This window comes from Falco rusticolus, chromosome 12 (genome assembly GCF_015220075.1).
Source record: "Falco rusticolus isolate bFalRus1 chromosome 12, bFalRus1.pri, whole genome shotgun sequence".
NCBI classification, from domain to species: domain Eukaryota; kingdom Metazoa; phylum Chordata; class Aves; order Falconiformes; family Falconidae; genus Falco; species Falco rusticolus.
Window position 1 is genome coordinate 24,180,210 of NC_051198.1, and position 15,031 is coordinate 24,195,240.

General features: G+C 42.6%; 1 protein-coding gene across 15 annotated transcripts in view; it reads right to left on the bottom strand.

Moving 5' to 3' along the window:
* The window catches only part of ESRRG (estrogen related receptor gamma), a 406,419-nt gene that overhangs the window by 234,176 nt on the left and 157,212 nt on the right, over positions 1-15,031 (bottom strand). For 3 of the 15 annotated variants that reach the window (XM_037406048.1, XM_037406049.1, XM_037406046.1), the window contains exon 2: positions 544-697. The exons of 10 other annotated variants lie outside the window; for them this stretch is intronic. In XM_037406048.1, the coding sequence (XP_037261945.1) occupies positions 544-578 (35 nt within the window). In that variant the 5' untranslated portion in view covers positions 579-697. The remainder of the gene's footprint in view (positions 1-543; positions 698-15,031) is intronic. 2 more of the 15 variants (XM_037406043.1, XM_037406059.1) reach the window with 1 other exon arrangement.

Sequence of the window (15,031 nt, forward strand, 5' to 3'; positions counted from 1 at the left end):
CGCCCCCTGAATGCTACATGTGAAAACTCTTATTTTTGTGTTCTAACACTTATACCTAAGTATATAGTTAAGTATACAGTTAAGAGCCACCTTAGCGTTCTTCAAAACCATCCCGAAGTATCAGATCTCCCTTTGTTTTGAAGGTAAGAGTTTGTTTTACCCAAGGGAGCAGCTTGTCAACTTCTAGGACCTTCAGCCACTAATCTCTCTCTCACCTTTAAGTGTCTAACATGCGTTTCCTCATTTTACCTTACTGAACGTTCACCGCTGCCAAAATGCATGTATTGAACGTAACGAGAGCGCTGTCTCTGATCACCCTGGACTCTCAGAAAGTTCAGGAGCAGGGCCAAAACTGCAAGGTTGGCTTCAAGATTACGCGTGAGCCACTGCCACGACTGAAGCTGTACGCATCAGGGGGCACACACACACACCCACCCCACCCCGCTGCTGGCTGCAGTCTCCCACCCCCCCGGCAGCTCCTGCGTGCTTGTTCCACCAGACAAACGGCAGAGGAGAGGGAGCGAACCCCCTTCGTGGACTCACCATCCTTTTCTAGTCACATTCACTACGCATTGCATTAGAAAATCGTAACGGTGTTAAAATATTTTGGCAGGATTTGTTATGGCCAGATCACTCACTTCCTTTGGGACACACAAAGCCTCCTCTGGCAATGAAACAGCCCAAATGTCAGCAAATCCTATAGAACAGAAAACGGTCTGTCAATGTAAAGCCTAAATGAATCTCCAATTAAACAAACAAAAATATAACATAAAAAATGCACATACAGAGAAGAGAAACAACCTAGAGATGCTCACTTTCTATTAAGGGTTGGTTGTGGGGTTTTTTTCTCCCGTCCCCCCAACCCCGCCACCCTCCAGAAACTTCTAAACAGCATCCCAGTGTATTCATCACAAGGTGCTATTAGAGCACAAGCTCACTCCAAGTGTTACCAATTCACGGACAGATTAGAGGGCACATTAATAACGTAGTTAATATGAAGTGTTTAGAGCCTTTACTTCGGTGACAAATACGACTCAGCCAAATTTCCTGACCATTGAGGCCACGGAGGAACAATTTGGTAGATTTCATCAACAGTTCTAATTATGTTCCTGTCAAGTCGAGAACAAAGTAATCCATAACTGGGGGGCTGCTCGGAGACAGTGCCACGTGAGAGTAATTTATGCCCAGGGCCCTCGCTGTAGTTAGTGTGCACAACGCTTGACTAACAAGTGGGTTCAAAACCTGGAATTTATTAGGGAAAACGCAGCCCTCCAGCTCCGAGCAGCTCGTCAGGTGCAGGCTTAGGCGGAGTTACGAGGCAAAGTCTCCTTGTTTATACAAGCATCCGAAGCCCACGCTGGCCTCAGCGGGTTTTAAAAGGCAAGATTTCAGCCCAAAGCGTGGCACGGGCTTCTGCCAGAGCTGGGGAGCCCACTGTGGAGAGCAGGGCGGACCCAGCACTCTGAAAAAACGTTCCAGTCCTTGGGACACCGGCACCACCACCTCGCAGGCTGAGCAGCACCGATGCCCTTTCGCGATCCTATAAATAACACGCTAATGAAAGATGCAAAGGGATTATTAGTAACAGTAAACTAAAATGCCACAATACACGACGCATTTCTTACCGCAGCCCAACTGGGAAACAGGCTGAGAAAGGGAAGGAGGAGGGGGGGGGTAAACGGGGGAGAAGCTGTCATGTAATTTTGAGTCATTTTCCACTGTGATCTATATTGGGATGTGGCTTCTATCCTTTCAAACGGGATCATTTTATGTATGACACTCTTGCTGCATTTCACAAAAAGGTAGGAATGTCTCCCGAGCACTAGGAGAGGTGCAAAGCCTGGCAGCGGTCACTCAGGACCAGCTACTTGCGTTAAGTAGTAAGATGTTAGGGAAAGCAAAATGATGCATTTCAAATGTAATTAAGAATAGTATCTGTAAACACAGGGCAAAATAGCATTAGCAAAAATTAGATTAATGTGATAAACACAAAATGCCTAATGGGTTTTAAAGCTTAGTTTTCTGAAGGTAGCTGTGGGCATAGGCTGCTGTCAGCAGTTTTAGATTTTTATTTAACAGGACAAAAATCATAGGACTTGACAAAAAAAGTCATTTCACAGCGAAGACACAAGCTTACAAAAGCGTCACCAGCTAACCACAGCAGCAGCCTGCTTTAGTGGACAAAACATCAGCTCCGATAAGGGGAATGCGCCCACCCAGGACCCCTCCTGGAGACTGACATGGCGTGTGGTCCCGGGATGGTCACCTTCTTCACCCATGTTCCCCACCGGTAAGATGGGTGCAGGCATGTGAAGACAAGGTCGTTGTCCCCACATCGCGTATCTTACCAGTGGATTTTTGGCTGTACAAAAACTTTACGAGCTTTGCTAAACTGCTGGTTTTACTTCACCTATTAAATAGTAGTTGAACACCGGCACAGAGCGAACGCAGAGCACAGTTGTGGGGCACTACAGCAAAACCCTGAGCTTCTGCTGTCACACTCTGCTGGGGTTACTTATTCAAATGTGCTTGAACCTGTAAGTTATTTGACGTCAAATGCAGGGAATTTCCCAGCCCTACTGAGTGGGACAGTATCAGTCTTGTGCAACTGAAGCTTCGCAGAATTGTGATTACTTGCACCCTTTGCATCCAAGGATTAAAAAAAAAAAAAAAGAACCAAAAAGAAACCCCACAAAACCCCCAACCAAACCACTTACAAGGACTGGTGGCTTAAGCTTCACAAGGAGGCGAAGTGAAAATGGAAGGACACAGTCCCATTCTGCAGATGTGAAAAGAGAAACCACTCTGGTAAATCAGACGGACGGTGATTTGGAAGCCGAGTGATGCCTGGACATTATAATTCCCAGACTCGTGATTCAGTCACAAGACACGCTTCCTTTCCTGGTGAAATGTCATGCTGCCTCATGCTTCTGTTACAGAACACATCTTAACCAAGTGTAGCAAAAGCATGATGATCCCATTAAGTATCTAACATCTAATACCTTGTGAAAACTAATTTAGTGCTTTATCAAATCTCTAGTTTGTATGTAGAGCATAAACTGGCTACATTTGCTAATAGGGCAGATTGACCCATCCCATATATTATCAAACCACATCAAAGTCTGCTGGAGGACATAGCCTTAGCTACTTATTATCCCTTGCATTAACTCTCTCACTAGCTACTCGACCAATACATTTTCCTGTAATACATCTGTCATGATTTTGCAGAGAAATCAGCAATTCTGAACAGTGCAGCAGTTAGGGACAGATAACAGGACTAAACCCATCATGGTCGCCTGGCTTTCCAATCTACTGTTAATTGGCGCAGACGAAAGCCCCGAGAGCTGGGCTCGCACAACAGCACACCGCTGCTGCGCCCCAGAGAGCCGGCCTCTTAGATTTGTATTTTTAGAGCTTTAGCCATTCACATGATTTCTTCACAATTTATTACATACAAGAGAGAAATAAAGAAATCGTTGGATGCCAACACCTACAAATTTACAAGATTTATGTATTAAAAAAAAATTTGTATTAAAAAAAAGGGGTTTTTTTCTTTAGCAGAAAAAGGGCATCTTATGCAAGAGAAATAATGACTTAGTAATAAGGGAAAAATGCTAAAATATTACTCCTAATAATGTTAGCAATAGTGGATGAAATAAGAACGTCTTTCTTGGCTTGGATGCTATACAATTGTATTCCCACATATTATATTTAAGGTCTCATTTGTGACACTGTATAATGACTTATATATCTGAAGCCATGCTTCCAACTGTCTGGCAACTTGCATGTATGGCTTACAGAGGGTTTGGGTTTAGCTGGTTGGTTGGTTTGCGTTTAAGCCACAGTTGCTACTATTTTCTGTTAGACAGTGTTTGTCTTTGGACTTGGAAATCCTGAACCATCGTACATGGGGGTCTTACTGACCTTTTCTGACCATTTGACTACCTATCATCACCGTAACCCAGAAGCTAGTGCTAGTATATACTAAAAAAGAAAAAAGGCAAGGCAAAACACAAAACATACTCTCTCTCTCCAAAAAGAAACCAAACTCAGTCAGTGGAAATAAAAATTGCCTCTCTCACTTTGCATATGTGATTGTATATAGTTCTGAACTCATCTCCCTTGTACAACCCTAGTCATTCACATTTAATTCTATGGCTTCATTTGTTTTCTCTTTGTACAGTTTCTCAAGCACTATCATAATCTTTTCCATTATAAATTCTGGCCCTTCATATCTTCAAACAGTAATATAAACAAGTAAAAGGCATTTTTGGGGGGCATGTGTGCATATCAGTAGAAGTGTAGTTTCTTGGTGATCCCATATCCCATTAGTGATTGGTCATATTTAATCCAGAAAATATTAAACACTGCTTACAGCCCAGCTGTGGTTTAGCATCACCAATTCAGCCAGGCCAATACAGAGAGTCTTCTACTGGGTAAACCTTCCAAAAAGTTACTTTTAGCTAGGGGGGAATAAATTAGATTAAAAAGAAAAAAACACCACACCAAGAAACCCAAAACAAAAAAAAGTGGCTGGTGAGTTAAAACATCACGATTCCACGTTACTGAATTGAACTGCAAGTCTCTGGAGCCTTATTCCCCCCCTTCCTTCCCCTCTGTATTTTTCTTCTTCTGTTTTTATGTTGAAATCACAGGAACTACGCAGCCTAGCAAGGCTGTAATCACTCAGCAGGAGCCTGGCACAAGCACAATGCAACCACCAGCCAGGCAGCAGGAAAATGAAGGAAATCTCTCTCTCCCTCCCCCCTAAGGTTTCTTAAAAGGGGCTCTCGTGAATGAATCTTCCCGGTAGCCACCAACAATTTCTTATTCCTTCCGAGCAATCATCAATTTCAGCATCAAGTGGTTTAGTGGCTCTACAACTGGTAGTGGCAGCAGAGTAAGCCCAGCATGCAAACGTTTTGGCTAATTTAAAACCCTTGTGCTGCCGAATCAAACATGACAAGACAACAGTAAAAAGAGAGGCTATTATCCCAAATGAGAGTCGGCGGATGGCTGAAATTGGCTTGAGTGGCAGAGACAAAAGAGGTGGAAGGAGCAGGGACAACCAGGCATGATAATACCAGATGCAGCCTACTCTTTCTCCCCCACTCCCCAGCCCAGTCACACATACCGCTACCTGGAGGAGAAAAAGCAGCATTTCTGAGTTTCATGGCCAGGCAGAGAAAAATACACTTTAAGAAGATTCAAAATAAATTAGTACTTGGTAAAGCATCTGCCCCATGGGCATAGAGAAACTTAACTTCCAAGAGACATCGCCCTTTCAATAGAAACCCTAACACTCCGAAGACTAAAAACTGTCATTTCCTACCTGAATTCATGTCCTGCTGCCCAGAGTTCATGGCCATGAGTGAGGATTGGAAGCACTGATTTAGGATAGAGTAACCTTAAAATAAGAATAATCTGTGGCGTGGCTACTGGTGAATAGCTGCTACCCACACACTGCTCACCAAGCGCCCAGAATTCAAAGAGCTGCTGGGGAGGAAAAGTGGAGGGCAGAGGAATTAATTTTGCAAGGCGTTTGGGAGACCACAAGCAGACTGATGATGTTCAGAGCCATGAACCCTGGTGATGGCTTGCAGCTCACAGAATGATGACCTGTGGGATCACTGGAGAGCAAGCAAGTTGTCTTTTGCAAGATTAACAATTTAAAAGTGCTGAAATTAATTTTGTTTAATAGCTGTGGGTGCAGACTCCTTACAAAGTAGGTTGCAAGGTCAGCAAGCTTCCTAAAGCCTTTTAAAATGCAGCTTTTTATAGGGACAGTAGATTTAGGGTGGCTTAGGGCTTAAAGATCTAAAAAGCAAAAGAAGTGTAAGAGGTCATTTCCTACCACTTCCAAATCTTGGGTGAAGACACGTGCCCTGTCTCACTTCTCCCTCTGTAACATACACTTACTGGTACCTCCAAAGCTACCTGACGCAGTGTGGGTTTTTGGGGGTAGGCAAGGTGAAAAAAGGCATTTAAATCAAACACAAGAACCAGATTAACCACTACGTAGCAGGTTTAGAGACCCATTGGAACATGCCTACCTGTGTGGTAGGAGAAAAGAAAAAAAAATTAATAAAAGATATATAGGAAAATGAGAGACTGGGAGGGGAAAGGCAAAGGCAGGGAGAGTACTCACACCATTGTCGTCGTTCCAAAGTAGCTCACCTGTGATTCACATCTGCTTCCTTATACAAGACCATACCCTGCAATTACTGTACCGTACAGAGTGTTTCAAGGAACAGCTTGGCACACCACTGAAATCCAGATCAACCATTTAAAACACTTGCTCAGCTTCACACCCTAGTACGTGTGAGCTATCACTCACATCCTACCAGCACATGCTGGCTAGCACTCCCTAACAGGACGCTTTTGTTCTACATTTTTAGCAACAGCATCCAACTAATTGGACAGGTAAAATACTTGTACTCATAGCCAGCGCAAGTTTGGGGAATAGAAACAGGGCATTTGTTTTACACCACTGCGTATGATGGTCTGAATTTGCTGAATTAATCCGCAGGGCTTTGAAAAGTATTCACAATTTGTGCAGTTGGGCCTGTATGAACAGTGGACTCATGATTTCAGGCAGGATTCTAACCCCCAAAAAGGCTGCAACCCAATGCAAAAAAATTTCAGTGTTTATACACATCCACCACATCTTGCAAGCACATCTTCCCAGGGAACAGAGAAGCCCAGGTGAGGATATGATCACAATAGTTACAGCGCGTGCTTCATCCCGCCCACTTCTTTTAAACTTTCCCCCTCTTCCACCAAGTGAAGGAAACACAGGGTTTACTTTCCAGACAAAACCCAAACCCAGTAAGATGCCAAGCGTGGACACACAAGCGTCGCCACACAGCCTGACCCTAGGACAAGCGAGCGTCACCGAGCAGGGAGACCTGCACTGGCCACGGAAACGCTCCAGCCTTTGTGGGCAGCCCAGAGGAGAGAAGCGTCTTGTCCCGTGTAACAAAACTTAGCTGCTACTGTCCTGCAGGTGGAGGGTGCCATTCCCCTGGCAATGAGGTAATTGACAGTCATTAGAGAGGGCAGAATTAATTCTGCTGTGAGCCCACCACTGACAGCGGCCAAAGCAAACGCACCAGCCATTTTTCTCTGCCCCTTTCACAGGGAGTTAGAACAAAGAAAGGGGCCCCTGGGAAATACTAAGACACCACAAGAAAATAATTTTAGATGCATATTAATATTGCCACCGAATAGCGTATGCTTTCAGGCTGACACATGCTGCTGCTGTGGTGGTTGTTCCCTTTTCCCCCACCCCCCCTCAAAGTTGAATTCATATCCTCATGCAGCACTCCATGAAAAGCCCAGTTCACAGTTCAGCAAGGCACTGCTTGAAAGGCAAGCCGGATACAGGTCCTTAGGGCATCTCATCCATCCTGCACTTGGATGGCATTCTCCACCAAGGGACCCCATTAGGAAGGAAGGGCAAGCTGAAATCCTAACCCAAAGCAGGCTGAAACAGCAACGGCATACTGGTATAGCAGCGATGGATGAGACTCCATTTGTCTTCAAAGCATGGGAAGCCAATATATCTGCTTCACTGCAAACTCAACTTTACTTTCCAACCTTGTAGTGTACTTAAAGCTAAAACGTGGATCAGCTTTCTATCCGGGGATAAGGCAGCAGAGAAGTGTCACCCAAGACTCCAATTAAACAGATGGGGAGTGACGCACTTCCAATGCAACTCCATACAGCAAAACACCCCGAGATACACTCTCTGTGCTTAAAATCAATCGCCCAGGAAGGTATTGCCACAAGCTACAGAAGGTTTCCTTTCCCTTCCCTACAGTGGGATAACTCAGAAGCATCTTACGCTAGTACAAAGCTTGCTGGAAAATGCAGTGGCTGTAGGAATGCTATCAATACCAGAGGTACCGCAGATGCTGCTCTCCCTACAGGCCCTTCCAAGCAGGAAGAAACAATACGCTCCTTCTGCAGCCCAAGTAATTATAGACTTGCCAATATTGCTTTATATTTCCCTCTTCATAAAAGAGCTTTGTATCAGTGTTGAACAAGTTGAGCTGTGAGACTAGTGCTTATCTGGAAGTCTCTGAGCTAAACTTGGGCCTGGCAGAAGTAGGTGAAGCTTCACTCACATCAGGAAAGGCGATTCTGTTTATACCAGGCCTGAACATGGCCAAACCAGCTTCCTTCAACACTGCTTGTGAAAATATTTAAGCTTAAGTAGGTGTAATTCCCTCATGGATAATATATAAGTATACATCTCCGGACTTCTCGATCTCTTTACATGTTCGTATAGCCAGTATGTAACGTTACAGCACAAACTCACATTCTTCATCCGTGGGGCCAATTTCAAGGAGAACATAGACATTCAAATACTGTAAGGTAAAAAAAAAAAAAATAAATTACACTTTTGAAAGCTAGTCACCTGCTTATAGGAAGCTCTAGCCAGGGCTCTTATTTACAGTTCAGTGGCATCTACTGTTGCAGGTGAGAACCTCCTGCGCCAGGAGCCATACAAGTGCAAAGAGAGAAGACTGCCATGACCGATACATCATGCAATTCAAAGAGACCAGCAAGAGAACTGCTGGGAATTGAATGCACGTGTCCTGTGCTCCAGCCAGGAGCCTAAACCTAAAGGTTATCCTGTCCTAGCGTAGCACCATATCACCTCTAGCGCCAATTAGGCTGACCAGAACTGTATATATCTACCTGCCTATTCAATTCATATCGAGAAGGAAGGAGAAAGGGGGGCGGGGGGAAGAGAGAGAGAAGAAAAAAAAAAAGGCAAGGTCAAGCACTTAAGTATGAGCCACGCACCTTGTATCAGTAAGAAACACCTCACACAGCCCCAAACCCCCAGCCCAACACCAGAAACTGCTGCCTCCTGCTAAGTTGTAAGTCAGCTCACTCCAATCGCCAGACCAGTTCTCTTCTTATCTGTGTTCAAGACCACAAAAACGTCTCCCACCACAAGCCTTTTTATGCATCTCTGTTTATTGTTCTCTGTAAATCCAATGAGAAGGCTAACGTAGGTGTTCTGCTAATCTACAAAACCTGATTAGCGTGCACCAAAGACAAGGACAACTATGTGCTCCGACATGCTGAGAAACCTCACAGAGTGGCATCCTAAGCGACTGCAAGAGCCGTACAGATGAGATGTCTAACAAGGCTGTCCCAAAACTCTGATTTACACTCCCTGCCTCAAAGTTTTGACTTTTTCCCTACACAGCAGACTTTGAATTGGTCCTGGCCAGCAGGAGAGAGGGACAAATGCAAGAACTACCCTCTTCAGTCCAATTCTCCGTGGGATTGAACATTTCTCATGAAACAAAGATGCTGCCTCAAAAGCCTGTTTTTCCTCAACCTGTAAAGTTCTGAAGACCTCTCCAGAAGTCTCCATAGCCTAGAAGACGGCAGTGAGCCATGAAGCCCATCCACACCTCACCAATGCTGTGCCTCAGCAGATCTCCCTGCCCACAGTACAGCACCGGTTTTGAATGACTCACAAAAGAGGAGAGTTGGAAAAATAAATCCAGGATCCCGGCAGAAAACAAGAGAAAGAAAACCCAAGTCAGCCAGCCTGAGCTCCAAAATTATTTGTATAAACATCTGCCTTCATGTGACACAGGTGAAAAGAGCTTGGTCTTTCTCTGAAAGACCAAAAAAGTTAGATTCTGCCAGTGATTTCTGATGTAAATGTATGTAGATAACAGGTACTAACTTTACTGAAGTCATTGCCATACCCAGGATTATTAAGCGCTGGATGTGGCTTTGAGCAACCTGGTCTAGTGGAAGGTGTCCCTGCGCATGGCAGGGCATTGGAACTAGGTGGTCTTCAAGGTCCCTTCCAACCCAAACCATTCTGTGATTCTATGATCAGTTCCAGGAGAAACAATACCAAGCCTTGGTCATGAAACCTAATGTGATTCTATTCACCTCACCATCCTTATCCTTACAACCATGAGGCCAAGAGATACCATACCATATAATGGTTCTCCCAAGCCCAGAAAATTGGAAAGCTTACTATTTTCGTTTAAAAATAAATAAATAAATCTTGCAGTCACTTTTGAACTCCTGTCTGTACCACTGGGACAAATGCATTCAGCATCAGGAAGAGAAGCACTAGGAGGGCTTTTATGATTCAGTACAACAAAAAGAAAAAAAAAAAAAAGAAAAAAAAAAAGAGATAAAGGTGTTGCAAAATGTCCTGTTCCTATTCTGGTAATAATCTCAAAAAAAAAAAAAAAATTAAGACTCATATCAGAAAGCATGTCCCCTATTTTTATCAGGATTTTAGGTTTAATCCATGTAGAGGATTTCCAAACTAGCTTTTATTATAGCACCAAAACATGCTAAGAATACTGAGTGAATTAATCAAAGCACCTTGATTCACAACCAAAAAAAAAAAAAAAAAAAAAATATCAAGAAAACCTGAAGCCCCAAAAGAAAACGGGGTAGTAAACACTGAATTAATTTTTTTGTCTCTTTTCCCTCAGGCATGTGGAGCAGTCCCATTACCAATACAAGATGGTCAGGGGGCTGTTTGGTGGGGTTTTGTGGGTTGGTTGGGTTTTTTTGTGGTTTGTTGTTGGGGGTTTTTTTGGTTTTGGTTTTTTTTTTTTACTATCTTACCTTTTCATACAGAGACGAAGTATAAAGAGACTTTTGGGAACTGACCGTGGTATGGAGTGGGAACAAGATGCCTTCAGCCCTTCTCCATAAACCATTCCATCAGCAGAAGTCTCCGGCAGGTCGGAGACGGACTAACTTCTCCAAGGTATTAAATTAAAAGATGTTGAATTAAGTTAAATGCCCCACATTGAATTGACATTTCCCTTTTTTAATGCAAGCTAAGATTGATGAAAAATACCACTTATCTACATTAAGGGTCAAAATATCCAGCAAAAGAAGCCTCTGGTTCAGCGCGTCAGAGCAAAGTCAGTCTTACATAATCCGGGGACCAGAACGCGGATCACATTCTGATGATCCAATTAATGGTGGGATACTTTGCAATCAGCCAGGAAGCAAGGCCCCTAACAGATTGTGGGGCTGTAACATCAATTTCTTAAGTGCATTTAAAGGATTACAAATGTTAGTCCTGGCTTGAGATTGAAACACCTATTGAGGTGCTCTGAACCACATTACAGTAATTGGGTACCTGAATTAATGCCATTTCTTCTGATGGGTGAGTTGAACACACTGGAATTACGGATTTCTTTTGCTGTTTCACTTTCAGCGGGTTTTGTTTTTTTTTTCTTCCCCTCCTCAGAACATAAATCTAAGGCAGAATATCTCTTTTTATCTAGATAGCTTTAATTACAGCCCTGAGGCACCCAAGTACTGTCCTAATTTTACCTCCTACATTGTTTGGGTGCATTTCTTTTTTTTTTTCTTTTTTTTTTCTTATTATTTTACCATGCAGTGACATTAAGAAGGGAATAAAATAATTTTCTTGAAGCTTCAGGGGGAAGGGGGGAATAGGCTGCTGAGAGATGGAGAAAGAAGATTCTTTCTTTTCCTTCTCATATCCCTCTTCCACTATGTAAACCTTTTTATGCATGCACCAGATACCATTTGCAGTGTTTTACACCTCTAGAGAGCTAGAACTAGGACTGCCTCAATTAGTCTTCTATTCCTTCTGAGGTCAGTTCAAGTAAAGGTCTCAATCATATCAAATTGGCAGGAATGCTAACTACCTGGGTATTTCAAACCATACAGGGTTTAGCCAAAGAGCTTAAAAAACATGTAGCTGATTTCAAGAGCATCTAGCGAGCATACAGCATAAAGCCATACATGTGTGCCAGAGACTAAACTCACTCACCTGGTGCATGAAATGTTTAAAAATACGAAATAGGTTAGGGCATAGGTTTGTTTGTAGGGCCTTTCAGCCAGGCAGTGTCCCTGTTAGACTGCGGTACGCAGCATATAGGACACACGCATTTTCCTCTTGTATCTTATGAGTTTTGATAATTAGAGTTATAACAGGGAATTCCATCCATTTTTGTCCTCTGCGTATGTGGCGCTGACATTTCAGCGACCTCAGCAGTGATTTCTCACTTGCAGCTAACTGGAATGTACACAACCATGATATAATGCTCACACTGTGAAAAAAGAGGTGGGAAACAGAGCGTGGTATTCTAAATATTCCAGTCCACTCTGTACATTTCTTTTATCTGGTTACAGCACATCAAGCTTAGATATTCTTTTAATTACTAATAGACCTCAAAAAAAAAAAAAGTAATTGAAGTTATAAAGCATGCATGCAAGTATATACACACACACACTTTATAATTCATGTATTATACATTCTTTCAGAGGTATTACAACTTTTTGTTCTATATGCAGGATTCTGTAAGAAACTGCAATGCCACAGTGATTCTGCTATAATTTTGGTTTTGCTTAAGATACCTGTAAACAGCAGATAGAGGAGCTATTTATCTTCTTTGCTGGTTAAGAGGAAACCTTAGCGTATACCTTAGGGGAGCTAAGGAAGCACAATGATTTAATAGGCATATGAAGGGAAGAGACAGCTTCTAGTTCCGTAATAGAACTTTCTGATGCTCAGGAAAAAGTGGTTTGCATGGTTTGGTCGGATAGCCTTTTACAGTTAACTATTTTTATTTTATTAATTTATTTCCTACCACATAAGAAACATCAGATTTAGGAGGGGTCACTGGGGACCATTCAGCTGTGCTTCTTGTTTCTCTTGAATGGTTTTGAATGTTCCTTTATTTTCCATTCCCACTAAGGCAGGGTATTCCTAGAGTTTAGAAATAACCCTTCTGAAACACAATGAAACCTACAAACTATCTCCACATAAGAGGTAATTAATCAGAGGATAGACGTAGCTTCATTGTAAGGTCCAAATGATGAAGCAGGGCATAAGGATTTTCAAGAAGTGCCTCAAATTTCAGAGCAGTTTTTGACTCATTAGATCATGCTAGCTGAAATGATTTACATACAGATAATGAAAACGCAAACCCCAAGGACTAGTTAGCTGTTTAGCAGTGTATACATTTTATATAAGCATTTCCATACATCTAGTTTTAAATTCATTAAAAAATTAATTGCTACCCAGCGCTCTACATTGCACAGCACGCAGCTCCAATGCACTTTCTAAATGACTGCCTTCTATCACTCCTCCAGTGAGCCTGCAGACAAGTCAGACTTTGCTGTCTTGAAAGCCTCGACTACCAATTTGCAGCAAAGCTCACGTTTATTATAGTTAGTAAGAATCAAGAACTGAACTTCAGGAAACATTTGGGGTTGTGTTTTTTTAGTATTTCGGTAATGTTTTGGAATAACAGAAAAACTTTCTCCCTCTCCCCCTTTGGCAAAGGCAGCGTGATGCCCTTAGGAGTCCACCACAGAGACACCAGCAATAACAGCTCCAACATGCTCAGAAAGCACTGACCTCACTAACTCTCATTTTGGACCCGATCCAAAGTTTATTGAAGTCATATGGAGACTTTGCATTAGCTTCAGTATTTTGCAGTTCAGGCCTTCCAGTCCCATTCCCCCCTCAAAACCCTAATGGAGCTTTGCTGTGCGAGCGTTAACTATGTTGTTATTGCCGTGGCACATTCAGCATGAAGTGCCCAGTGATAACGTCGTCCCAATGTCTGTCTGCTTTTTTATGGCTTGGGTAAGAAGAAAAAAAAAAAGTTATTTTCCATAAGTAATTAACAAAAATTAGTCTTGGATTTTTACAGATGGGTAATGATTTGGGACCCAAGGGGGCCTAAGGTTCACTTTTTAGTAATAACATTTAATGGATAAAAATTTAAAAAAGTCTTTCCACACTCCTTCCATCATATTTCCCAAATATTTACAGTGTACACCTCGGGTTTGAAATAAACCAGGGAGAACTAATGCATTGTTTACACTTGGAATCCGAGGTGGCCCCGTCCCAGCAGGGCAGTACAATGCGCTGTATCTTTCCCTTCTCAGTACTTATCTTAATCTTAATAACTAGCCAGACAACTGACTCCAGAGTCCTGCGCTTATCGACTGGAATTCGTCACATGCACACAAGAGAAGACAAGAAATGCATTATATAACAATGCCATACAAATCATTATCTTTTAATATTTAAAAGTATGTATTCAAAGTCTGATATGAAACCATTTTGGTTGAACTCAATTCCACTGGTTGTTATTAAATTTGATAGCAAGTGAACAAAAATACACTTGTAACTTATTTATCTGCAGAAACGTTTATTTGCAACAGATCAAAAGGCTGCTTCTTACTGCATTTTAGTTACTGCTATCAAATGCAATCTGCTTTTTAAACATGCTTTGATATAGGAAGACTATTTTCAAAACAGGTTAATAGGAAATACATAATGTTGGTGGGTTGTTTTTTTTTTCCAGGTATCCTAAGCAGCAAGAAATACCCAGAGAGCGAACAGAAAGTCTATTGCGCCCTCACTGCAGGCCTATGACATGATTTCTTTGGAACAAGTTTCTGTAAGCTACAGCAAAACCTGCATCCACCAGGCACTTAGACTGTGCTTTCAAAACTGTCACATGGATCTGAATTTTGGTTCTGGTGTCTCTAAATGGCTGCCTTTTTTTTTTTGTTGTTGCCAGGAAGCAGACACATGTGTGAACCACAGCATCAGGGGCGCTTTTAGTTGCAAGGTTTTTGCTGCGAGGCTTTTCACGTCTTTCTCTGTACCTCCATGGTAAGAGCTGCTCGAGTATATATGCACCATGATGGGGCAGGGGGGGGCAGGTAGGAGCACACAGAGAATAAGGATTAGGAGCCCACTCCTGCAGAACGAGGGAAGGGACAATGGTTTTGAACACAGATCCTGTCAATAGCCCCTCTCCCTTTGCCTGCAGAAGGATAATGGAGAAGATGGATACCTCACACACTGACATTATTTTACCATGCACTTCAACTGGGCTTATACAAAATAAAGATGAGTTAAGAAAGACGCTGTAAATTTACTTCTCTGCTTACTTTGCTCTAACCCAGCCCATAAAGCGTTGCTCATGGCAAGTATTCACACCCTCACGTTCAAACAGAC